This window comes from Neofelis nebulosa, chromosome 1 (assembly GCF_028018385.1).
Source record: "Neofelis nebulosa isolate mNeoNeb1 chromosome 1, mNeoNeb1.pri, whole genome shotgun sequence".
Taxonomy (NCBI): domain Eukaryota; kingdom Metazoa; phylum Chordata; class Mammalia; order Carnivora; family Felidae; genus Neofelis; species Neofelis nebulosa.
In genome coordinates, this window is record NC_080782.1 from 94,518,836 (window position 1) to 94,546,749 (window position 27,914).

Here is a 27,914-nt window from a genome sequence, read left to right on the forward strand (position 1 = left end):
AACAAAGATTGGTCAATGGGTTCATAAGGCAGCCAAAGGGACAGAGGAACAGATGGAATCCCAGCCCTCAAGTTTCTTGTTGCCAGATTCCACCCATGTGTTTTTAAGTCAGTCTGATTTGTCAAAATGCCAGCTGTCAAACTGAAAAGCTATGGGCACTTCAGCTTTATTCGAGGTAGTTGCCCAAGATCCTCTGATTATTTCTGTAGTCATGACTCTTGACTTGGCTTCTCATTTTCACCTCCACCCTGCCCTCTGGATTCATCTTTGTTGGTATGAGTTGACCTTCAGCACTCCCCAAGGATTCTGACTTCGGGAAGATAATAGCCACAGAATAATAGTGATAATAAACTGTTAGAAAGAGAGAATAAAAAGAATACTTTGTCACCAGTGTCACAAAGTCAAAAAGGAGAGAGAATTTATGAAGAAAGGTCTTAGTCGATAGCGTCAAACGTTGCAGTGTGGTCAAGGAGGAAAAGAACACTAGATGTGATGATTACAAGGTAACTAGTAACTTAGAAGAAATCAATTTCCATAGCTTGATTTTGATAGAAGTCAATAGAAAAAGACTTGAAGTTGAAATGAGTGACAAGAGTGAAGGTATTACAGATTGCTTATTCAAGAAATCAGGTAGTGAAGGAAAGAGGTGAGACAGGATTATAGAACAGAGAAGTGGAAACATAAGTGTGGCATAAAAATGTGGGACCATGGAACTTAGGTGTTGTGGGCATTACTGAGACGGCAAGGTCAAGACTAAGTAAGAAAGCAAGAGAAATAAAAAAGGGACTGATATCATGGAGGGTCTTGAGATAAAAACACTGTACAGAGCACATTCAGAGGGAGAAAAGTAGAAATATAGTTAAAAATAAGTTTATAAACAGGAGAATTACATAGTTTGAGATCATCATTATATTTTTTCTCTTTTGTTTCACATCTAACAAACCCAAAGTGATGCTGACGGTGAACTACTTATTTCAAAAATAGTTACTGGAAAGAAAGCATTAATAATAGAACTTCAAGATTAGTCAATGGTCATTTTAACTCTCTCATCCAAGAGTCTTACAACTTTCAGATTACAACTTCTCTTCCTTCAAAATATGCTGGGGATGAGCAACAAGAGAAGAGAGACCACATTTAATTACCCAGGCTGCTGTACCCTCTGACCCACCAGCCAAAGAAGGCATTCTTTTAGGCATCCATCTAGACATTCTTTATGTAGTACTTCCAGCTTGATAGTCTTCCTACTCTTTCCAATCCATTCTAAACTACAGCTGAGACAAACCTGTACTCTGCAACTAAGACTCCTTTGAGGTCAGCTAGAACTAGATATAACTTCTCAATGCTTATCACAAATACAAAAGCAAACAATGTGCTAAGAGCAAAGAATACCTCTAAAATAGCAAATTTGCAAGCACCATATGGAAAAACATTATTGAAGTTCCCATGTCCCATTTATGCAATCAGAAGCAATATTGTTAAAAACACTTTGATGCCTTATTCTTAGTTTTTCCTCTTAGCTTTTCACTTTGAAAAACTGTAACAAAGTCCAATACTTCATTTTTTCCACAGTCTACTACCTTAGGCACATAAATCCAGAAATAAACTTTAATAAATATTCCCCAAAACTTTGTAAGTTAATAATGATAAAATATTTATTCTAACAGTGCGGACTTTTAGTTAAGTTAGCAGTATATTAGATGGGAAATTCTAGATAGTTCAATCTACAAAAATTAAAATACAGGCTATATTAGTTTCCAGCATTTATATGCCAGACACTGGGCTAGATTGTAAGGACACAATGGTGATCAGAGTAATCTAACCAGATCAGTGCTCAGACTTCAGCAGTAGGGTTTGGAACCACTAACCCAATTTGAAAATGTTTTGCTCTCTCCCTGCAAAAAAAAAAAAAATCTATCTGTGTTTTTAATAAAGCTCTTTAATAGTGGGCACTTCAGGTACTAGTGGGAGAAATATGGGGAGCTATAGAGTCCTACTATGTAAGTAGCCATCTATATGCATAACTGTCCCTAGTTCTGAGCAATGGTTCCACAGTAAAATAATATTCTGTACAACAGTTAATCTTTATCTGACAGTTAAAAAAAAATCCCAACAAGTAACTAATTTCACTCAAGCTACCAAGAAAACAACCCTCTAAACATCTAGAAGATTACAGTTCACCATGAGATCACACATTTCCATTGTAACATTCAATTTCTTTAGAGTATATGACAACATTGTTTTTGAGCCCTGCATAGAAAATTATGCTAATGGATATTTCTTTTCCTCCAGAAAATAATCTTTTAATTAAAATTTTCAATTTAACTAAGGGAAAAAAAGGATTTTAAATATAATTAATAATTCTGAAAACTCAAATATTTTAGATTCTATTTAATCTTTTGTAAGATCAAATCTCATTGTAATATATTCCAAGCAATGTATCCTATCCCCAACCATACACTGAGTTTCCACTGGCTTAAAAAAAAAAAATTCTGGGGTCCCTGAGTGGCTCAGTCAATTGAGCATCCAACATTTTTTTTTTTAATTTTTAATGTTTATTTATTTTTGAGAAAGAGAGAGAGAGAGACAGAGTCTGAATGTGGAAGGGGCAGAGAGAGAGGGAGACACAGAATTCAAAGCAGGCTCCAGGCTCCAAGCCATCGCAGACACTGATGCAGCAGGGCTCAAACTCACAAATTGTGAGATCATGACCTGAGCCAAAGTCCAGGTGTCCTGAGTGTCTGACTCTTGATTTCAGCTCAGGTCATGATCTCAAGGTCATGGGATCAAGCCCCTAAAGAGGCTCCAGGCTAGGCATGGAGCCTGCTGAAGATTCTCTCTCCCTCTCCCTCTCCCCCTCCCCTGCTTGCACTCATGTGCACTCTTTCTCTTGTTTAAAAAATGAAATTAAGTAAAAATTTTTTTAAATCAAAGGGGGAGAAAGAAGTGCAAAATAATGGTTTCACTTTCATTTATTTTAGATTTGATTGTAAAATCAAGATATCCTGCTCAGAAATTCTCCATGAGAAAGTACCCAAATAAAGTTTGAAACCCTCAATCAATCCATTAAGTATATTTCTTAAAGTATTTCGTGGAAAGCATCTCAAACTCATTATAAGAAACAGTAGGAACATACAATTAGAACAACTAAAGTAATACATTAAGTGTCCTTCTCAGAAACAATTGGTTCCTGTTAGACCTTTATAACTGGACATAAACATTCCACATTGAAAGCTTGTCAGATTTTGATACAGAAATACCAGTTCAGGGGTGCCTGGGTGGCTCAGTCAGTTAAGTGTCTGACTTTGGCTTAGGTCATGATCTCATGGTTTGTGAGACTGAGCCCCACGTGGGGCTTGCTGCTGTCAGCTGAGAGCTTGGGGCCTGCTTCGGATTCTCTCTCTCTCTCTCTCTCTCTCTCTCTCTCTCTCTCTGCCCAACCCACAACCCCCACCCCTGCTCGCACTCTATCTCTCTCTCTTAAAAACAAACATTAAAAAATTAAAAAAATATATATCAGTCCAGTATTCTCTCAAGTACACATCTATGGCTAGAAATAACCTTACTTTTGATTTTTAAAAAGCCTCAATATTAGAGCTATACATAAAGGAAACTTTCCAATATAACTTGCTGCTGAGATAAAATACAATGGCCATGCCAGGTACCTTTACAAAAGCTTTTCTACTGACTTGATAAATAGAAAAAAAATTAGTTATCTACCTGAATTGACTCATCTTGATTTCTCTCAAAAAATAGATTCTCTCTTTGCCAAGGAAAAAAGAGTACAGAGAATTTCCAGCGTAGAACTAACCTTAGGAAGCCATTTAGGGGAGCAGCTGGGTGGATCAGTTGGATGACCATCTAACTTCAGCACAGGTCATCATCTTATGGTTAATGGGTTCAAGCCCCACATGGGGCTCACTGCTGTCAGTGCAGAGCCTGCTTCAGATCCTCTGTCTCCCTGTCTCTCTCCCCCTCCCTCAGTCTCTCTCTCTTTCTCTCTCTCTCTCTCAAAAATAAATCATTTTTTTAAAAAGACATTAAGGCTATAGGTTCTCAATTAACCTAACACACTCTGAATTTTGCAAAGTAATATTCATTCAGGTACATAGGGCCTAGAGAAGAAGGAAGATTCAGGAAAGTGAAACATTTCCCTGTACGACTCCCTGGCTTCACAAGAAAACGCTAAGTTGCTTTAACACCCCTAAGATTTCATTAGATCAGGCAGTTCTAGTGCCACATCTTTATATGCACTTTCTGGCGAGTATTAAGAATAACTTAACAAACACTTCTGTCATAGAGTACAGAAATATAATTTTATAATAAATACTATATTTAGTGTAATAATCCACAGTTTAATTACAGCTGCAAATCCTAATCGGACCTGGTTGGTTTTGAGCATATCCTATACTCCCCACTTTCAAATACCACATCACTCTATGGCATATTTGCACTCTAAATAAAATAAAAATTTGCTTTGTCTTTTAATTTTATCAAAATACCTCAAGAAAAACACAAGAGTGCAATTGGATCTGCTGTATTAATAGTTATTTTCTTTAACAACCCATTTATCTATCAGTGTTAAATTCATCATATCAATAAATAAAAACTGACTACTACACATGTGTCCATTTGTATCAATGCACATTAAATATAAAAGGCTTTCTGGTATTCTAACATTGCTTTAATAATTACATCTTCAAATACTAGGGGTAATCATGCTTATTACTCATTAGTTACATTTACCAACAGGTCTATACTTTAGTCTAAAAATAGCAGTTGCTTTACAAAGAAATTGTTAACACTGAGAGCCGTTGCTTGTCACTTGTTCCATTATTAAACACACATACACACAACATTATGACATAGGAGTCTATTTTGGACATACAAAATGGAACTCATCCTAGAAGCCACTTAATAAAACCCTTAGGGCAAATGAGTATGTTTGAAGATCTGGTTACCTCAGAAGATCATCATTCTCTTGAATATGTTCTTTTGGCAATTGAGATCATCTCCAGTTACTGATTCTCGGCTTTATGCTTCAGGGAATTTATGATAGGTTGTTTTTGTTGAGGGCTTTCTATAATATTCTACCTGCCCTGGACTAAGGAAAGTCCCAGTTAGTGAACTACAAGGCCCTAGGACAAAAATCCTTTCTCCAGTAGCATGCTATTGCTATCTTTATGACTCTATCATTTTCATAGTTTTAAAAAATGTAATCTGAAGGTACAACCTGAGGCTCTAAAGTAATGAAGATAGTAAATGAATAAATAAAATATGCTCCACACCTATCTCTGACACCATTTCAAGAGGAAAAATTCATTTATATCAACGATTTTAAGTTGAGGCAATAGATTTCTTTTGGTGACTGCTAAGGAAAATACCTTGCTTAAAAATCTCCAAAGTCTTTGTTGTTATTTCACAAACTCAGAAATGTCACAAGCAAATCATATTAACTACTCTCAACAACAAATGTCCTTTTTTTTAAAAAAAGAGAGAGAGAGCACAAGGGATGTGCAGAGGAAGGAGAGAAATCTTAAGCAGGCTCCACACTCAGAGTGGAGCCAAAGCAGGGCTCGATCCCACAACCCTGAGATCATGACCTGAGCTGAAATCAAGAGTTGGACGCTCAACCAAATGAGCCACCCAGGCACCCACAACAATAACTGTCTTATCTAATATGACTAATCTATAAGAATTCCTATTCCTCAAAGCCAACACTAAACAGCACGCCATTATATTTCAGAGAATTGTGTATACCCTCTCATTCTCTTAACTACCATTTTGAATTACATTTTAAAAATTTCAAAAAGGATATAGATTGTGATTTTCTCAAATTACTTCACTTATACATTCCATTATATTTCACTTTGATTTTTAAAATCCTATGATTATATACATACCATTGGAGATAATTTTGTAGTCATAAAAATCATGAATCCAGCTATCTTTCTACAATCAAGAATGCTGGTTCTGGTTAGGACAAGGAAGTGAGTAGATTTCCCACATCATACATGGCCAAAATAAAAACAAAACAAAACAAAACAAAACAAAACTGAAGCAACTATTAGCAAAGCCATTCCTTTAAAAACTTTTAAGTCAGAAATGTACAGATTTGGAACTTTTGGGCTTTAAAATCTAAAGAGAACTTAGCAGTCCCCTAGCTTAGTCTTCTATACAATAAAGGACTTCTTTCTATAATAGAGGCTAGGTTACATGCTGGTGGCCTGAGGACCATGTGCAGCCCATAGGTATAGTCTGTGTGACCTGCACAATTTTGTTTTGTTTTGTTTTCTTTTGTTTTAATTAAGCCAACACACAAAAATCCAGATCTTTGCCTTGTCTTGAAAATCCACCTGGAGCTGTATGTCTGCTGCCCCTATTGGATGAGTCATGCCATGTCCACTTCTCCACAGTCCTGCCACTTTTGATACACCCACTTCACTCATTCATCATCTGCCTGGTGCTTTAAGCATCTCAACATTTCAGTCAATGACCACTCACTATTCCAGACAGAGGGTTATCCACTCTGTTGCTGAATATCTCCACAAAAGGAGAGGGAGTATACAACTCTGCAAGTTGACCGATTTCACTGTAGGCAACACTAAACATTAGAGAGAATTATCTAGAATATTTTACAAACACAAACTAGTTCTATCCTCAGAAGCAGAGTAAATTTACTCTTTCTTCCACAGAAGAGGCTTCTAGGTATCTGAAGACAACTAACTTGCTTAGGCCTTCATTTGCAGTTTAATGTCTCCAAAGCCCCAGATACTCCTCATAGTAATCTTTGCAAGCTCACCTGTGGCCCCTGAGATGCTTCTCTGCATGGATGAATTCTATTTATGATTCATTTGTTTTAACTCTTACTTGTGTATTCATTTATTATACATTTTAGTTATCAGTGTTCTTCACATGTAATAACGTAATAGTTCCTTGATCTAGATGAGTGGTTCTCAAGCTTTTTGGTCTCAGGATCCCTTTTCATGTTTAAAATTAATTGGAGATCCCAATGAGCTTTAAAGAAAGTTGTATCTATTGGCATTCACTGTATTAGCAACTAACACTAACATTATTAAAAAATATTATATGTATTAGTTCATTTCAAATATATGTTAACATAATGGCATATTTCTATGAAAAATAAACACATTTTCCAAAATAATATCATCTCCCTGCTTTCATCTAAATACAGAACTTATATAAATATTTCGCTGTAGATCCCATTTTGTTGGTTTCAGGTTACTCTGTGGCAGTGGACACTGCTGAGGCCCCACCCACCTCCCCTTAAGGCCAGTGTACCCATCCCCACTTAGCTGTTTTGATTGTTGGCTGATAACACAAAGCAGAATACCTAGTAACACCAGAGACACCCTGCTTGGGAAGCTATGTCTACCTCTATTTCATCCAATGAATGACCGACAAGCCAATAATTGTCACAGAGTACAAAAAGACCCATCCCAATGACACAAAGCAGAAGTAAATCTAGGCGTAGTTTGTGCTCCAGAGCTTCCCATGGGGTCAGACCCAAGCTAGTTTCTACCTGAGAGCACATTCTTCCTTAGCTTTTATCCCTTGTCCTATCCTGCTTCTGTCACTCACTCCCTTCTAAAAGTTATCCCTAACAAATTAGTGAATAAGCACCTCCATCTCAAGCTCTGCTTCTGGTGAACCCAACCTAAGATATCTCTCATCTCACCAAGATTACTGCAATATCGATGCTGTCATACATCAGTTCAACTAACCATCTCAGCTGCGCAGCATCTCAAATATGCTAGGCATTCTATTATAGAGCAGTGCAGTGGTTCTCAAAATGTGATTGCTGGCCCAGCAGCAGTAGCAGCATTCAGGAACTTTTTAGAACTGCAAACTCTCAGGCCCATTCCAGGCCTACTGAATCACAACTGCCATCACAGAGATGTGCCATAATTAACCAATCCATTATTGTTCTGTATTTCCGCAGTTTCCATTTTTTGCTAGTATAAATAATGGTGAAATGAATGTACTTGCAGTTAAATCTCTGTGTACATTTCCAATAATTCTATGAATATTTGTCTTCAATTTACTTTGAGGTAAAAGTATTAAATTAAAAAATAAAATGTACTGATAGATGAATAGAGGGACAGACATGTAATAAAGCAAGCACAGCAAATGTCAATGAAAGACTCTAGGTGAGGAATATATGGATGTTGACTGCTAAATTCTTGCAACCTTTTCATGTTTGAAATTTGTTAGAAAATGTTGAAAAGATTTCTATTTTATGAGGTTAATTCCTAGAATTGGAATAGATTTTTTGTAGTATGTGCCCGTCTTTAAACTCTGTGAAGTTAAAACATCAACCAGAAAGTGTCAGTTCCCTCACACTGTCAACACTGCTTTTTAGTTCTTTTCAAATCTCTGCCAACTTGTTAGGCATAAACTGGTAATTCATCTTTTAAATCACCATTTCTGTGTGCATTTTTTAAGTTAATATATAATGAATTGAAAAGCTTCCTAATGCGATGTTGGTTATTTGAACTACGAAGCAGTAATCAGGATTTGAGCGCCTACCCAGGGGCACTTAGCTTATTACCAAGCACAATACCCTCAAGAATAACTTGCAAACTGAATTATATTGGCAAGAGTTACTTCTAGGCCAGTGTCATACACAGGCAGTGGGGAAAGAGAGGTGGGAGTCTAATGCCAGATTGCCAAATGAGTCTGACTTAACAGGTCCTAGGAAATGGTTCTTTCTTCCTTCACAAGAAATTCGTAATCTCGCATTTTACCAGAATGCTCAGAATTCCAAGCATTAGTATTTTCTTCCTTTGTGTTGAGGCAATTAGATCCCCATCAATTCTATTTTAGAATTCAAGTACTTTACTTCAGAATGGGCTCTACAAAATTATGGTGTATCCAAAGGATGAAATGCAATGAAGCCATTTAAAGAAGTATGGAATTCTACATTTACTGACATGTAAAGAAGTCTATGATATATTACTTGTGCATTAAAAAAAAAAGTATGTACATGTCTGTACAACAGAAAATTTGTGGAAAGATATTTATTATAATAGTGGCTACATCCAGTTAAAGGACATATGGCAGTTTTTGTACTCTTTACATATTTCTTGTTTACTTTTGCCATAGATATATAAAAATTTCTTTATTAACAACAATATAAGAAGGCTATTTGCATTTTGATAAAAATAAAATTGAAAGTATCCCAGAAAACCACTAAGCCATCAGCACCTTATTAAAATTTAATTTAGGAAGATTTTTAAGTCAAGGTTAAAGTCCCCTAAGGAATGAGACCCAGATCCAGCATAGTTTAAAAGGCATAGAGTTTTAAAGGGAAAAGAGTTAAAGGCAGACTAGGCAAAGAAGTCTCCAGCTATGTATTAATCAGCTAAGGGACATGTCTGTGTTGTCCTGGGAGGATTTTACTGGAGAAAAATCAATAGGCAATGGAAATCATCTGTGGTCTTCAGATCCAAGAGAAACCAAAAGGGTGAAGGCTCAGAGTCTGTAAGGACTCAGTAGATCTTTACACTACCACAATTCCTGCTTTCGATATTATAGAAGAAAATACTTCCTGACCAATGATATTCAATTTTTGCCTTACAGCAGGCCCAGGATCCAATGCCAGTTAATGTTTTCAAATATATGTTTAAGATTTAAATTTTTTCCTTTATACTTCAAAAAGACTGAAAAGGAGAATAAGACATATTAAACCACTTACCTCAATGGGAAGACATGTCTGTACACAGGCAGATGTTCCCGAATGTGACATCAGAGTCTCGGGTTTAATTTGAAAGTGTGTTTTGCACATGTAGCCTTCAGAACAGTCCTGTGTTGCATCACCAAAGAATACATAAGAAAATGCCAATTATTTTAAGAATTCATCATTTTAAGTACTATAGTTTTCCATAAGTTTCAAACTGAGCAATAAAAAACTAAATACATTCAAAGAAATGAGATAATATGGATAAAGAAATTCATCCAATAAACCCTGGACATAGTAGCTACTCATTGAATAGAAGTTTTAATCCTCTACCATTCTCACTTATTAATGATGTTTCCCCATTCTCTTAGATCTCCCTGCTCCTTCCTAAGCAGTCCATAGCACATAAGTCATAGAGCAAAACTTCTCGTTGGCAGCTGTTAAAAAGCATTTAAACTTAAAGAAATATTTCATCACATATTAATATTGATTTCATGGCCTATATAAAAAGAGAAATTTAAGGAGAACTTGCAACAGATCTTGAAGTTAGAAGGGACCTTCCATTTTGACTTCTTGTTTAAGGCAAGATCTCCATTAAACGTCACAGGGAAATAATTATGCAGCACTTGCCTGAGCACTTCCAGGAACCCACGCTTTACTCCCTTATATGACTACCGCCTCCATTTTCATACATAGTACATTGTTCATTGAGAAAGTATTATACTGCATTGAAATGTTTATCTTTAACCTTAACTCAATGGTTTCAATTCTGCTCTCCAGAGTCTAAACTCTTTTCTACAAAGCCATTCATTCTTTAAAACCTTGATGACAATACCACCATTTTCAAATGTTCCATGGGGAACATGGGATTTCCAAGCCCTTTACCAATTTGTACTGCTAGCCTCTTTCTTATATTTGCTCTTAAATACAGTAATGGATAATGTTTATCTAATTGTGGTCAGTTCCATTTTTTTAAGCAAAATTTGGTTGAATTCAATAAGGTCCTGTATATGGGGCGCCTGGGTGGCTCAGTCGGTTGAGCATCTGACTTCGGCTCAGGTCATGATCTCGTGGTCTGTGAGTTCAAGCCCCGCCTCGGGCTCTGTGCTGACAGCTCAGAGCCTGGAGCCTGCTTCGGATTCTGTGTCTCCCTCTCTCTCTGCCCCTCCCCTGCTAATGCTCTGTCTCTCTCTGTCTCAAAAATAAATAAACATTTAAAAAAATTAAAAAAAAAAAAGGTCCTGTATAAAAATGTAATACCTCATGTACAAACATACCTACGTATCAATGAATATTATTAATTCTCCACCAAACTATCATACTAACATTCACATTTTAACAGAAATAGTTATAATTAATGAAGATGAGATTACTGACTCTGACGCAGCAGTTAAAATACAGAATAGCATTCCAACTAAAACAATTCATAATTCACTTAAATACTTTTACTAAGATTCAAAAATCCAGTTTTTATCTATAAAATAAGAAAAGAAAAATTTTATAGTACATTTTAACATTGCTTCTTTTTTTTTAAATTTTGTGTCATGCCAACAATGTAAGAGCATTGGATTTTAGGTACCTGAGCTAGTTTGAATAATGTCCCTTCTAAATTCATGTCCACCTGGAACCTGTAAATGTGACTTTATTTGGGAAACAGGGTCTATGCAAATGTAATAAAGTTAAGAGGAGGTCATACTGGAATAGGGTAGACCCTGAATCCAATGCAAATGGCATCCTTACAAGAAGAGGGAAATTTGGTTACAGAGACACAGATACATAGTGGAGAAGGCCACAGAAAAACAGAGGCACAAACTGAAGTGGTACATCTACAAACCAAAGAATGCCAACAGTTGCCACCAATCATCAGAAGCAAGAAGAGGCAAGGAAAGATTTTTCTCTAGAACTTTTAGAGGGAGTGCTGCCCTGCCGACATATTGCTTTTCAACTCCCAACCTCCAGAACTATAAGAGAATGTACTTGTTTTAAACCATTCTGTTCATAGTACTTTCTTATGGTAGCCCTAGGAAACTAATACAGGAACTATATTTTCTGAGAAATCTGGCAGCACCTTTACAATGCCTCCTGGTTGCCTGGGCTGACACTTTACCAGCACTCACAAAAGAATGCTGCCGTTTGGTCCTGATCAGCACCAGTTCTAATTGGCTGGATCCAACTTATTATGATTGGTTGATACCACTGCCACAGGTTGTTAAACATTTTGAATATCATTCTTCCCTGTAAAGTAAGCTATTAGGTATCCAATATAATCACCTTTTATTATTTCATTCAAGTTATACATTTTGTAGAATTAATCATTTTTTTAAATTCTAGTTCTGCATCATCTAAACACAAAGTACATCCCCGATGTCCTTCTACCACTGAAATCTCTGTATTTAGACAACATAAATGACATTTAATATTGGTTTAAATGGAGAAAGATATATGTAGTGAGTGTAGTTCTTGTTACTGCTTTTTACATCAGGTATTTATTGCCCCATCTTCTGGAAGAGTAGTCAATTATCTTCTATGGAAGCATTCCCTACTTCCCTGTCAGTGTGGACATGGCCTCCCCACTATGAGAATGATCAAAGAACTCTGATCTGGCCAATAAGGACATCAGTCCTGCTGACCTCAGAAACTCAGACGGGCAGTCTACTCAGGGCCAATGAAAACAGTTCAGGACTTCAGTTAGGGGACGGGGAACGGTATTCTCTTTTCGACTGGATTTCAACCAGGAAGACGGGCAGCCTTGGCAGTGTTGGCAGCCATCAAGTAATTAAATGGAGCCTGAGAACGAAGCCAATGCAGAGGAAAGCAAAGCCATGAGATGCAGAAAGACCAGATCCTGATTACACTATTTACACCACCCATACTTAAAGTTAGTTCTACCCTCAAATTTTGCGATTACCCAGCTTCAAAAAGCCCCTTCTTGGCTTCACCCAACTTGGATTGGGCTTTCTGTCACTTGCAACTAAAATAATCTTTCTATACAATGACCTATATTGTGTTTATTATGTTAAAACTAGATGAGTTTTCCTGCTGTTGAGAATGGGCCTCCTATAACCACAGAAAGAGGCTCCTAAATCATGAAATAGTTTGACTTGAATGACTAAACTAGATGGTTTTCTACTATATTGTATGATCACCCTCATTATACTAGATAATCAATAGTTGATTATATAAAAGATTTACCAAATACAGTAAAACCATAATGATACATGTTTGTGAGACAGAAAGTACTGGCAGTCTGCAATTTGAAAATAATCTAGCTATAGAGGGAACAAAAAAACCCGTTTAGACATTCAGAGAAGAGTTAGAACTGAACTGTGTGTACTGAATCTGATTCATCAAATGAAGGTAACTATTCTGTTTCATGAGGGCTGATCATACAACCTCTTCTTACGGCAAATTCTAATACAAGGCAAAATACATCTCCTTTGACACCAAGAGGTTAAGTCAAAAATTCCTATACACCTGTGTTATAAAATCTAAATGTATTATCTGATCTCTTATCCAATGAATTAAGATAGAGAGATGTGTCATTTTTAATATTACTTGTAATTTAAGGGATGTTGTTTCTATTGTGGGTACTTTCTGATACTACTTATTGGTGTGTCTGTAAGGAGATACATGGGATTTTTGACACAGCCTATATATACGGTAAATTTCTTTTCAGTATCAATCTCTTAACAGTCAACATTAGCCTTGAAAAATTAAATATAGAAAAAAAAGAGTTTATAGAATATTAGCTTCCTTTCAAACATTTACTTTCACAGAAGTAGGCCTTCTCCTATGCTGTTTTAAGGCAGAAAAATATGTTCTCCTCTTCACTGTTGAAGGTTGCTTTTGTAGAGACAAGCAAACATAAAAGCATTAGGAACTGCCCCCTGAGCTAGTACTACAGTCTGTCTGGCCCAATAAATGAAAATTAACTCAAATCTCAACTGACTTTCCTGGTAGACACTCAACTCTATCTTCCCTGCATTCGTTCTGTAGTTATGATAGCTTACAATTCAATGTCAAGTTTTCTTTAATTTTTTAACATGTGTTAGTTTTATTTTCCCCAAGCAATCCAAAGTTAAGACTAGTCCCCAGCCCCTGGGGAAGAAAGGGTCCTAACTACAGAGTCTGCTTGCACATAAAACACTCGTTCCTTGTCTCCACGGAGTCTGAAAACACTCTGGACCAGAACAGGAGAAGGCAGGAACAAAGGAAACCTTGCAGTTTATCCAACTCAACCCTATCGTGTTAGAGATTAGAGGGTGAAGGACTTAAGTACTTTTAAGAGATTTGTCTTACAACTAATTGGGGGAGCCAGTGGAACTGGAAAACAGGCCATATGACCCCAGTGCTCTCCATACCACACTAAGCAATTCTGCCAGAGATCAGCATCATGGTAGAAACATGCTTACTGACTGTTGTGGAGTGGTGAAAGCCCAAACTTTGCACACTGAGTAACAAGCTGAAGCATTCAAGGGTGATCTGGAAACCAGGAGCCTCCTTGTCATCTGGGAGCTTGTTAGACACACAGAATCTCAAGCTTTGCTCGGGAACCTCTGATTCAGAATCTGTATGTAACAGGATCCCAGATAATTTGTGTGCACTTTTGGAGGCACTGAGGCAACATGTACTGCAATCCCTGATTCAAAGGGATTGCAGACTGATTACATTAAACAATGGTTCTCAACCTTAGCTGGGGTTCCCAGTCACAACTTTCCTGTTGTCTGTAATGCAGCATCCAGGATTGAGAATTACTTCACTTAATTCATTCAAGTTCCCATTTGGAACTCTAAGAACAGAGTCAACCAAGTAATCTGTAGCTGTCTCAGGGGAAATGGCCACAAACAACTCCCAACCTTTAGGAATAGTATGCTCACTTGGAGCTCTCCATATACTAAACTGGCCTTTGTGAACACTCATCTTGAGCTGTGACAGTGCTGAGACTGCTTTTTAAGTGGTCTTTACTACTACCTCAAACCTTACTTTCTGGCAATTTGCCCAGCCTTAACCTAGGCCTCTGTAACTGCCATTAATCTCATAACTTAAAACTGTCACTGTCCTGTATCTAACTACACTTCAGCCATCAGAACTCCGTGCTGCCCATCTGCCACAAAGCAGGTTGCTTCATTCCATCACTGCAGAAGAGAAACTAATAGAATGTGTCCAGGTGCTGTAAGCCAAACACCAATTAAAAAGAGAACACTTCCTCCGCACAGTCAAAACTCAAGTTATCTCCACAGAATGTCCTTCACTTTATACCAAAATAAGGAATAAAGACTTAAATGAGAAAAAACAATGCCATAAATGTGCTAGATGAAAACACTAGAAAATATATGTAAATGATTTTATATTTGTATGTTTATATATATATGTATATATGTATATATAAAGATATTTTAAAAATAGATAAAAACTTCACAGTCATAATAAAATATTGATAATTTCCACTCCACAGGAAAAAAAAACCCTTAACACCATAAAGTCAAAAGACAAACATCAAAATATGAAAAATAGATTTGCAGCCATATCATAGAAAAGGACTAATTATGTCAATATATAAATAGCTTTAATTTCTACAATGTATTGACAGTTCCAATAAACCAATAAGAAAAAGACCAGCAACTCAATAGGAAAATGAGTAAAGGATATAAACAGTTCACTGCAGAGGAAGTACATAGGGATATTAACCATATAAAAATAGGTTTAATGTTTCCCATAAGATAAATGCAAATTAAAACTGTGTGATACCATTTTTTTACCTATCAGATTGGCAAAGATAAAAAAAAGCATGACAATATAGCGGGTAGATAAAGATATAAATAAAATGGTAGACACTGTCCTATGTTGCCAGGGCAGGATAAATTAGTATAATCTCCTCAGGAACAAGTTGGCAATACCTATACACATTAATAATGCACGTGTCTTCCCCCAGAAATGCATCTTACAAATACAGTTGCACATGTAGGAAACAGAATTCATGGAATGATATGTATAAAGTATTGCTTCAACAGCATAAAATTGGATATAACCTAAGTGCCTATCAGTGAAGTTAAATAACATTATGGTATATCTAAATTATGGAATGTTATGTAGCCATAAAAATTGAGTAAGTTCTACAAGTAGTGATATGGAGTAATAACTAAAATAGATCATTAAGGGAAAAAATGTGCAGAACAGTATGCGTGTGTGTATATTATGTCATCATTTGTTTAAATACAAATGCATACGCTTTTGTGTGTACTGAATATATCTGGAAGGACACCCAAGACACTGGTATCAGTGGTGACCTCTGAAAGTGTAGGTGAAGAGGGTAGTAGGGTTAGGAAGGAAACTTACTCTTTTAGTGTACAAAGCCTTCTGTGCCTATAAGTAACAAATACTTCATTGATTGTTAAACAAATCCTTCATTGATTGTCCTTTGAACATATGTCTCCAGGCTATCACACTGCTGTAATAAATTCCAATCTTGAACTTCTAGGGAGAAAATGTCTTGGAAGCTGTATAGAAAGCTATAGAGACAAGTTTTCTAGTGTGGTTCTGATTGTGTATTGGAAGGGGATCTAAAGATTTCTTAACAGAACATGTTTGTGTCTGCTTTCTCACAAGTTGCCATGGGCTATGCCACCCAGAGAGCTGTTATGCCTTTTGGAATCCAGCTATCCAAATAATTATAGGGCTTCTGTTGCTGAATTTTAATAAGGTTTTAATGGTCTCTAGAAAAACACTGCTATCTAAAAAAAAAAAAGAAAAAGAAAAAAAAAAGGTGGTTATCTAAGGACTTCAGCTCTGCTTTGTAGTAGTCTTGCACATAGGACTCAAACTCAAGTTAACAGCCCAGAATGGCAAGGTTGCTGGGGAGGAATTAAGGGATGCAGAAGTTTCTAGGTCACTGCCAACACTGATCAAACAGTCCCTTCAGGGTCAGTGGAACCCTGAGTAACAGGCCAAACCTAGGCCACAAATCTCAGGTGGTTATTCTTTCCTTCTGTAAGAGATCAAATCAATACTACCAGTAGCTGCCCATAGCTGATTAATCTAAGGGGTGAAAAAAGAAAGTAAAAACTGCCTCTGGAAAGCAAAGATTATACTGGGTAGATCAGATATTAAACTAGTATCTGTCCATTTTTTAAAAAGCCAAAGTTGGTGTAGGAAAGTAGTTAAGGATTTAGAGATCCTCCAGAACACAATTCTAAAAATGTTAATGTGTCCCCACTTCGTGCCCACCCCTCACACCCACCCAATCTGACTAACTTTGGTTCCAATTTCTGATATCATCATACCTTCCAAATGCATTTGGAATGCATTTCCAAAAATTTCAAAAGACCAAAAACTCAAGAAACCAAAACCCAAAAGTAAAAATGAGGATATAACATATTTCAGCTTTGAAAAAAAGCTTTGTACATCTCTAATTTTCCCTGGTCTTTTAGTATTTTGGAGTTTATTCAACATAACACAGTAATTTATTAAATAATCTACCCTTACCTCAAAACTTTCTAGGGCAGAGGATTGGAGATGTACCTCAGCTCCAGCTAAGGAAGCTGGGGCTGTCCTTGTGGGGGAAAAAAAAATTCTGGCTGGGTCCCATCCAATATAGGCTGATACCCCCTTGCTTCACCATTTTCACAACACAACCCATAATTATTGCTTTTTTCTGTTTGACCTAACGTGTGAATGCCTACTGAACATATTTGTTCATTCGCTGGAAATCAAACAACAAAACACATGTGACCACAGGCCCTTGACTGGAGACTCTCTGATTCTTCCCAATTAAAAGAGCCTTCTTAAGCAAGGCCAAGGTATGAAAAGAAAAGATAATCTGTAGGAGTTTGACTGAAATATTCTCTCCAAGGCAGCAGCATATCAGTGGGTTATACTGCCTTCTATCACAATACCTAGTTCAGCAGTGAATCTTGCCTACATTAGCACACTCACTATATACTTTTATTAGATTTAAATTCTAATCCATCTATAAACAAGACAAAGAGAAATAATTACATTATTATTAAATATAATAAACAAAATCTAAATATTATAAATCTTGATGATGTAAAAATAATAATATAATTTAAAAAACAGAAGTAGAACAGGAAGGAATGTGGGAGATAGTATAAGCACATTTAATTCCTCATCTATCACAACAGGAATCAATTTTTATTGTCCAAAGATGAGAAATCAGGAAGCAGACGTACATTATTTAAGGTTAAAGGGATAACTATGAAAATAACACAGATGTTCAATAACTCACAACAAAAGATGCCATGATGTAATATTAGGTGGAAAAAGTAAGTTACAGAACAATGATCCCACTTATATAAATATATTATTAGTGTGCATTCATATATTTATATTTACATAGAAAACAAATTACGTATCTGAAACAGAGGAAAGAAAATATTTTCTTCTGTATTTTATATATCTATGTATTATAAAAGTTTTTACAATGACCATGTACTGTTTTTCCTTGTAAAAATTAAAACAAAGTAAAATAAAGATCCAACCCATGTAAAAAAACACTATTCTAGGAAGACTAAATAAGGAAAGTTTTAAGCTTTCCTTCCACTCTGAAATCAAAATTATTCTAAAAACCACAAATGTTTTTACATATACTAATTTTTGTTTTTCTCTCCTTTTTAAACTAACCCTCTAGTTGGTAAACCAAAACAAGGTCAACACTTCTTTCCTAGAATTCTAGCATATCTTTGGCAAACATCTTTTTGGCTACTTAAAATTCCAATTTTAAGGGTCTTCAATTCTTTGTTTCATTCATTGAAGACATACCGAGAGGCCTGTCACTGTGCTCATTTGCCTAAGAAGTTGGTTTTCTAACAACAGCTCTGCTCCCTTTTCCTGGCAGGACTCTCAGACCTGCCAAGTCCCCCCTCTTTTCACCTCCAGCCCATTCCTGACTTCGTAGATGAGCAGGAGAACACACTACCCTCCCCTTCCCCAAATGCAGGTCAAACACAGAAAAGCACACTGGCCCCAAGAAAAAAAAGGCAAAAGAAAACCAGCTACTTGTCAGACCAGAAAAGGTTACTGAACCAATTTAGTGACCTTATCTGACGGAAGCATGCATTTCTGTGTTTACACAGACCTACACAGCCTGCTTATTTCACACACGTTTTTAGACAATGATTACAGTTTAAGGGATGCTAAATCCCTTCTCTTTCTTGGAGCCAAAGCACCAAAAAGTAACTTTAAATCACATCAGTTCCATTTTCCTTATTAACACTTTCAACAGGTATCTGTACAATGTTGTTTCACTATAAAGCATTTTGTGGGATTTCAGTCTCTTTTTCTTCTTTTGTTTTCTTAATAATGTTTGCAGGTTTTCCAACTTAGCCATTTGGAGTTTTCAATTTTCAGTTCATAGATATGGGACCTCCATCTGTGCCTCATACTTTTTTTATATTAAACAATTTGGTTTTGCCTCCTAGAGCATTCGGCTTATCTGTGCCCAAGGAATGGCCAACAGCTACTATAAGTGATTAGAGGGGATGTGGGAAACCTGGTGCAGAAAATTTTTTTTTTTCCCTTTGCTTCTACTTCCAATTTAACTTATAGAGATTTACCATATTTTGTTCGCTCTAGTTGAAATCTTCTTAAAGTTTTGTCATTGCTTTTCTAATATCATAGAATAAAAAACAAACATATAAATGACACAGGTTCTGACTTTCCCTGTCTTGATTTCTAGATTTAAAATTTACTCCAAATCTGATTTCTTTCATAAATAATTTCTGTTTTATAACATTATCTCTTCTAAGCAAACCATTCAAGAGAATTAAGAGTACTGAAGTTATTTTATACTGAAAAGTAAACTGAAAGAAATGTGATAGTCTGACAGTAGAAAATTATCAGGGTAGCAAGTTGTCACTTTGATTTCAAAGCATTATTCTTGCAAAGCAGTACAAACAATTTGTTAACTTTACTAGTTTCTCACAAAATAAAATGTGCCTGACCTTAAGCAGTTTAACTCAGAGAAGGCTCCTGCTGTGAGGGTGGGAGGAAGAGAAAGGGAAAGTGAGAAAGGTCTTCCTTTTGTATAGGTGCCATACAAAGTACCGCAAAATGGGTAGCTTAAAACTAGAGATATGTATTATTCTCTCACCATTCTGAAACTGGGGGCTTGACGTCCAAAATCAAGGTGTTGGCACAGCCATGCTCTCTCTTTAGGCTCTAGGGGGAGAATCCTCCCTTGCCTTTTCCTAGGTTTTGATTGTTGCCAACCTGCAGATGCATCATCCCAACCTCTGCTTCTGTTTTCATGAGGTCTTCTCCCTGGTGTGTCTGTATCTGTATGTCCAAATTTCCCTGTTCTTATAAGGACACCAGTCATAATGTACTTAGCACTCTAATCCAGTATAGCCTCATCTTAACTTGATTACAACTGCAAAGACCCTATTTCCAAATAAAGTCACATGCACAGGTTCTGGGTGGACATGAATTTGGGGGGACACTATTCAACTCAGTATAGATAGCAAAGCAGAAAGAGGTGAGTGAAAGGCAGTCACACAGCTGCTGCACAGAACACAGAGGCAGCTTGCCCAGAAGAACAGCCAAGGTAGGACAGAGTCAATGGTTAGTACTTCAGAAGCTGTTCCAGCCTGAGCACAAGAAGCCAGATTCTCACGGCTACTGCTGAAAACCAAAAGGGTTTTGACCAATCATAGGGAAGAAGATACTGACAGCTTTTAGAGAAGGCTGCACAGTACTAGTACAATCACTGCTTTTTATCCATGAGGCCTGAATACTGTGAGATTGAAGACTTTACTAAAATCATTCTACTTGCCAAAAAGAGCATTCAATATCCACTAATTGGATCAATATCAGGAATGTGGCAAACTCACACTGACAGAAAAGAGGGAAGAGGATGAAAAAGGGGGAAGATGTTATCCTCTCAGTCTTTTTTATTAATGTAACGAAAGTTTCCTGACATATTTCCCAGAATGAGTCACAATCTCTGCCCTCATAGTCATCTCCATTCCAAGCCTGTGCATGTTTAAAGCTTTTCTACTGAATGCCCTCTCCTTTGTATCTTCTATCAGAACTCCTGCTTCCCAGAGCATGACATGAGCAAATCTCAGAAGAAGAAGGAAGTCTGTTGCCTCTGTATCAAGGCAAGAGCTATGTGAAAGCTGGGCCAACACAATAGCCCACAATGCTACAAATCTTAGGGAGACATCCTTTAATACCTCTTCTTCATTTCCATGAGTTAATCATGTTCTCCCACTGCTCTGCTGCCAATCTTGGTTTGGAAACAGAACAGTTGAACTGATGATCATATATATCTGATAATATCTTAGGTTAAAATCTATATTTATTAAATTTAAATGTTTCATATAATGGCAATACACACTAGTATCCTTCAAGAAGTTTTGCATTCTTCTAAGTGTTTCTTTAGTAGTTCTATAGAATGGAGACTAGATTTACCCTCCCATCTTAAGCAACTAGAAAGCTAAACAAAAAAACATGAAACCAGAATTTTCAGATATGGGGACACAGGCAGTGCAGGACAGTAATCTCTAAGAGATTGGAAATATACAAGGTGAGGTCTACAAGTGTCCCATCTCATTGTCTGGAGAAAGTTCTTATAAAAGAAAAGATAAAATGGCAGATGGTTCCATGGTGTGCTTAAATAATCTAAAGAATCAACAGAAAAAGTAATAAAAATAAATAAGAGAGTTTCAGAGAGTGTCCAGGAAGAAGATCAACATATAAAAACAATAATTTTAGGGGCACCTGGGTGGCTCAGTTGGTTAAGTGTCCTGCTTAGGTCACTTGCACTGACAACAAGGAGCCTGCTTGGGATTCTCTCTTTCTCTTTCTCTCTCTGCCCCTCCTCACTTATTCTCTCCCTCTCTCACTCTCTGTCTCTCTCCCCCTCCCTCCCTCTCAAAATAACTAAACTTAAAAGAAAATTTTAAAAACCAATAATTTTACAAATATAGTAGTAATCAATTAAAATCATGAAGATAAAATACACCATTCCCAATATGAACAAAAATATGTCAAATATCCAGGAATATATGTATCATGTCAGGAAAACTCTACAACTTTACTGTAGACCATGAAAAAAATCCCGACAAGTTTTTTATGAAACTTGTAAAATGATTCTAAAATTTATGTTTAGGGGGGCGCCTGGGTGGCTCAGTCGGTTAAGCGGCCGACTTCAGCTCACGTCACGATCTCGCGGTCCATGAGTTTGAGCCCCACGTCAGGCTCTGGGCTGATGGCTCAGAGCCTGGAGCCTGCTTCTGATTCTGTGTCTCCCTCTCTCTCTGCCCCTCCCCCGTTCATGCTCTGTCTCTGTCTCAAAAATAAATAAAACGTTAAAAAAAATTTTTTTTTAATTTATGTTTAGGGGCGCCTGGGTGGCGCAGTCGGTTAAGCGTCCCACTTCAGCTCAGGTCACGATCTCGCGGTCCGTGAGTCCGAGCCCCGCTCGGGCTCTGGGCTGATGGCTCAGAGCCTGGAGCCTGCTTCCGATTCTGTGTCTCCTTCTCTCTCTGCCCCTCCCCCCTTCATGCTCTGTCTCTCTCTGTCTCAAAAATAAATAAAAACGTTAAAAAAAAAATTTTTTTTAAATAAAATTTATGTTTAAAAAATGCACAGGGTAGTTGATTTTTTTTTTAAAAGAACAATGAATGGTATATTTATCAGTTATCAAAATCAACTAAAGGACACTAGTAATAATTAAAATCTATGTTATTGTGACAGACAAGTAAAATAGATCAAGGATTAGAATATGGAGTGCAGAAGTAGACTCATATGTTGGAATTTAATATATAAGAAAAAAATTGGATCATAGATGGAAGAATGGATGAGTCAATAATAAACATGAAGTCATCTGGTTCACCATTAAATAAAGTAAACCACATTACTATCTCACACAATCTCCAAAATAAATTCCAGATGGATTAAAGCTCTAAATATAAAAATAATAATAATAATAAAGGTCTAGAGGAAAATATAAGAGAATATTTTCATAATTTGAAGTTAGGAAGGATTTCCTGAGCAAAACACCAACCCAGAAGCCATAAAGCAAAAGAAGGCAGATTTGTTAAAAATTTAAAACTCCTATATGACAAATGACACTATTAACAAAGTTAAAAGAGAAGTGGCAGTCTAGGAAAAAATATTTGCAATACATATAAGAAATGAAGGATTGATAGTCATAATATATAAGTTACTCCTACAAATCGATATTACAAAGATAAACAACTCTACAGTAAAACAGACAAAGGACATAAACAAAAAATTCCTGGAAGAAATACCAGTGACCAATAACCATATAAAAATATGCTCAACATCAGTGTAATAAGGAAAATGCAAATTAAAACAATATATCATTTTTTACTTTTTAGAATGAAAAACTTAAAAAGATCAGTAATATCTAATTTTATAGAGTATGAGATAATGGGGATACTGATATACTTTTTGATAGGAAAATTAATTGCTACAGTATATTTGGAGAGAAATTTTGTCCATGTTTTCGTTCATTCAACAAATACTATTAGCACCTACTTCATGCAATATATTGTACTAAGCCTCAGGGTTACAGTAGTGAACAGAAAGTGAACAGGTTCTTTTCCTCATGAAGCTTGCATTCTGGAAAACAGGGAGCAGGATAGAGGAGATAACAAATAACTAAATATGTAAAGTAGGTGGGATTAAGTGCAATAAAAGTAAATTAGAGTAGGGATGCCTGGGTGTCTCAGTTGGACCACTGACCATCTCTTGATTTCGGCTCAGGTCATGATCTGACAGTTGGGATGGAGCCCCCTGAGGAGTCCTATGTGGGATCAGGCCCCTGCTTGAGATTCTCTCTCCCTCTCTCTCTCTCTCTCTCTGCCCTTCTCCCTTCCTTGCTTTCTCTCTCTAAAAATAAGTACTAAGGGGGTGCCTGGGTGGCTCAGGCAGTTAAGTGTCTGACTCTTGATTTTGGCTCAGGTCATGATGTCACAATTTGTGAGTTTGAACCCCACGTTGGACTCTGCTCTGATTCATGGAATCTGCTTGGGATTCTCTCTCCCTCTCTCTCTGCCTCTCCCCTGCTCCAGTGCTCTCTCTAAATAAATAAATACACTAAAAAATTTTTTTCTGTTAAAAAATAAAAATAATTAAGTAAATAAATAAATTTTAAAAAGGGGTAAGGGGGATTGAGTACTAGGATTAGGAAGATGCTATTTTACATTAGGTAGGCAAGTAGTAGCTCCTCACTGATATGGTGAGCACTGATCTAACAAAATAAGGGAATAAGTCATAAAGCTATCTAAGAGAAGAACACAACAGACAGTAGGAATGGGAAGTGCCAAGGCCCCATGGTGTAAATGGCAGGGATATTAGTATGGCTGGAGCAGAATGAAAGAGTGGGGGAATGACAGAACTTGAGACTAGAGAGTAAAGGGTGTAAGAACTGATTAGACCTTAGAAGTCATGAACAAAGCTTTGGATTTTATTCTAAAACTGAAAGTCATTGGAGGGTTGTGAGCCACAGACTTATATGACCAGACTCACATTCTTACAAGACCACTCTAGCTGGTGTTTAACGACTAGATTCTAAATGGGCATTAATTAGGAAGCCACTGCAACAAGCCAGGTGAGAAATGATGCAGCCTGGGCTAACGTGGTGCAGTCAAGGTGGTGAGAAGTGGTAGATTATGGATATATTTTGAAGATGGAGTTAGGATTTACTAAAGGACTAAACATAGATGTAAGAGAAAGAGAGGAGTCAAAGGTAACTTCAGGCTCTTCTCCTGAACATTTGGAAGCTAATATTTATTGAGATAGGGAAGTATGTAGAAGAAGAAGGTTGGGGTGGAGAGGGAGAAGCTTTAATAAAAATGAATTAAATGTCCAATACCTTGTACACATTCAAATGGAATGTCAATTAGGTTGCTGGAAATAAAAGCCAGAAATTCAGGGACATGATAGGCACTAAAAATACAATTTTTAAGAGGTATCAGTGAATGTATAGTATTTACAGCCAAGGAGCTGGGTAAGATATCCTAGAGAGGGAGTCTAAATGGAGAAGAAAAGAAGTCCAAAGAATGAGCCCTGGGGCACTCCATTGTTCAGCTGTTGATAGATGAGAAGGAACCAGCAGAAGAAGCCAAGAAGAAACAGTCTCAAGGTAGAAGTTAACTGACAGGTTTATGTCCCAGATGCTAAGCAAAGAGTATTTCAAGAAGAAAGTGATAATTGTGCTAATTTTGCAGTATCTGTCAAAATGCAAAGTGAGCACACTCTCTCATTCAGCAATTCCATTTTGAACTATTAATTCTACAGATATGTAAGTATGTATAAAAGTTGTTCTGCATGGGTATTTATTAAAGTATCATTTGTTATAGCAAATTAAATGCTCATCAATAGGGGACTGTTTAAATTATGGTGTATTGGACCTAATGGTGCAATAGGGGACTGCTTAAATTATCTTGCATTGAACAGGAGAATGAAATGCAATAATTTGAAAAAATGGAAGAAGTAAGTTACTGAGATGGAATGACCTCTGAATATTAAGTTAAAAAACTACCTGAAGAATAATCATATGGAGTAATTGATTCTAGACACAGGGAAAAGAAAACATATATGTGTATGTTACCTGAAGAATAGGAAGAATAATGTGATGAGAGAAAACATGAGTTCCAAATCACACTTCCTGGGATATAAATTTGGCTTGTCACCTTGGACAAGTTTCTTAACTTTTCTTGGCCTTCCTTCCTCTTTCTATAAAATCCCTCAAGGGGAGGTTATCTAAAGGTTAAATGAATTAATATACAAAAAGGATCAGTGTCTGATACATGGCATTCAGTCAATAAGTGTTAGATATTAATAATATCTTAATAATGTACATTATTAAATATAATAACCACACATATAAATTCATAGAAAGAGATTTTATATTTAAGATTTATTTATTAAAAAAAGATTTTTTTAATTTTTTTTTAATGTTTATTTATTTTTGGGACAGAGAGAGACAGAGCATGAACGGGGGAGGGGCAGAGAGAGAGGGAGACACAGAATCAGAAGCAGGCTCCAGGCTCTGAGCCATCAGCCCAGAGCCCAACGCGGGGCTCGAACTCACGAACCGCGAGATCGTGACCTGAGCCAAAGTCGGACGCTCAACCGACTGAGCCACCCAGGCGCCCCAGAAAGAGATTTTAAAGTTTACTCTCCACACTGGTTTTCTCTGAAGTTTGGGACTGGGAGTTGGCAGAGAAGGTGAGAAGTGGCCAAAAACACTTTATCATATATATGTTATATTACTTGAACTGTTAATAATAGACTAATGCAAATTTTTACAAAAGTAGATATGCACTCCTTGTGAAAATTTTTAACTTTTTTTTATTTAAAGAGGAAAAAAATAGTAGGAATTTATGAATCTTAATGGCTATTTTTGGTGACTTTCATTCAATAATTTATGGTTCAGCTGACACTAATAAGATAAATCAAAGAATTAGGATAATGTGAAGCAGGCACCTTAACATTTTCTAGTCATTTCCAAGAAATATACACAAATAAAAGATAAACAACAGTGGCAATAAAAATAGAAAAGACAGAGAAAGAGCCTGAATAAAATGAAATAAAGGGAAGAGAATGAAATTGAGCACAAATTCATAGACTCTGAGTCTAACCATTCAGGCAAATCAAAAACCCTATCTATCACATTTGAGAGAGGCAGTCACGCAGCATCTCTGACACATTTCCAGTGGCATGTATTATTAGTCAGTTATACTCTATATTAACCAAATGTAGTCTTCTGTTGGTCCTACTTATCCCACCTGAAACAACACAGAATTAAGACTCTCTCTTCACCAAGACCGACTTTTGGCTACATATTCTGGCTCCACTACTTCGGATGGGACCAGTCCTGTCCAATGTGAGCAGAGAGGGCATTCCAAACAGCAGGTTGCTACAGTTGCTCCAAATCTAAGGCAAATACAACAAAGATTCTTTCCATTCATTGATACCAACAGATAGAACTGTTAAGACAATGTGGACGTACAACTGCATGACTTCTGATTTTGACTAAGTTCTGCTTGGAGAAAAGACAGGTATTTGCAGGAGGCAAATGTTAGAGTATGCTCTGTGCAGACTCAACCCTTTTATACATAGCTCAAAGTCTTTATTTCATTACCTCTTTCTTTGTCTTCAATACAAACCCTTCACCAGTTCTTCCCCAGACCTTCCCAAGGTGGAGCTCACCACTCCATGTATGGCTCTGCCTCTAATTACTATTTACTGCATTTGCATGTGTTTTTTTTCTCATTATAATGTCATTAGCATGCGAGGGAGCCTGGTTGCCAGGGCAACCAGGAGTGGTGAATGCACTGCACAGCCTTTAATGAAAACTTAACCCTACTTCATTTAATTCCCACTGTGTTTTTTGGCTCACTTCACTTTTGTGGTTGCAAGAATGAAAATACCCTGTAGTTACCCCTGCTTATGTAGAGCTGCCCCAAGGTCTGGGGAACTTCATGTGTTCCCCTGAACATACTAACAACACTTTATATTTATCGTAAGTAACCTTGATAGCCTCCTCTGATAACAATAAATTATCATTCTGATCAACACTGCTCACTCAACACAGTCCTTTGAATTTCTTGAACAGTCTATTTTTCTCAGATTAAATAGGTTTTTCAAATTTGATATGATTTTTGCAGTCCTTATTCACCAAACTGCCAGCCCCTGAAAACATTCTAAATGATTTGGTTGAGATCAAACTCACTACTTCCATAGCATCCTGCCCATCTGGTAACCGTCTCAAAAGAAAACAAGAGATTAGTTTGACATGACTTTTTTCAGCCAACCTACAAAGGTATGCTTATCAAAGCTGGGTATAATAATAATAATGATGGTTTCTCAGCTGATCAAATCCACATTTAATTTAAAAACAAAGCAAAACCTCCATTACAACAGGCAAAAATGAGATTATACTCAGTATGAATAATAATCAAATCCTAAAATTGGGTTCAAAAATCCAACTACACACCCATAAGAGCTCTTGCTTATTAACAGTAATGCACAATTTTAAGCCACAAGAGCTAAAATGCCTTCAAGTTCATCAGAAGCCAAAGTGTGACAGGCTGTCATGTACGGATTTCTTGGAACACAGTTTGTAATTGTTATACTTGCAAAGTAAGGTAAGAACAGCAAGGTCAAGGTCAGTATTGTAGCACTGTTTTAAGAAAGCATATCTTGTATGAACCAGCAACTA

The 27,914-nt window shown here is 36.7% G+C and overlaps 1 protein-coding gene across 15 annotated transcripts in view; it reads right to left on the reverse strand.

Annotated features, from left to right (window-relative positions):
• The window catches only part of ATG10 (autophagy related 10), a 449,505-nt gene that overhangs the window by 202,320 nt on the left and 219,271 nt on the right, over positions 1 to 27,914 (reverse strand). For all 15 annotated transcript variants that reach the window (XR_009261140.1, XM_058728154.1, XM_058728123.1 and 12 more), the window contains one exon: positions 9,716 to 9,823. Coding sequence is in view for 14 of the 15 variants with exons in the window: in XM_058728154.1 (XP_058584137.1) it covers positions 9,716 to 9,823 (108 nt within the window). In the remaining variant the exon portion in view is untranslated. The remainder of the gene's footprint in view (positions 1 to 9,715; positions 9,824 to 27,914) is intronic.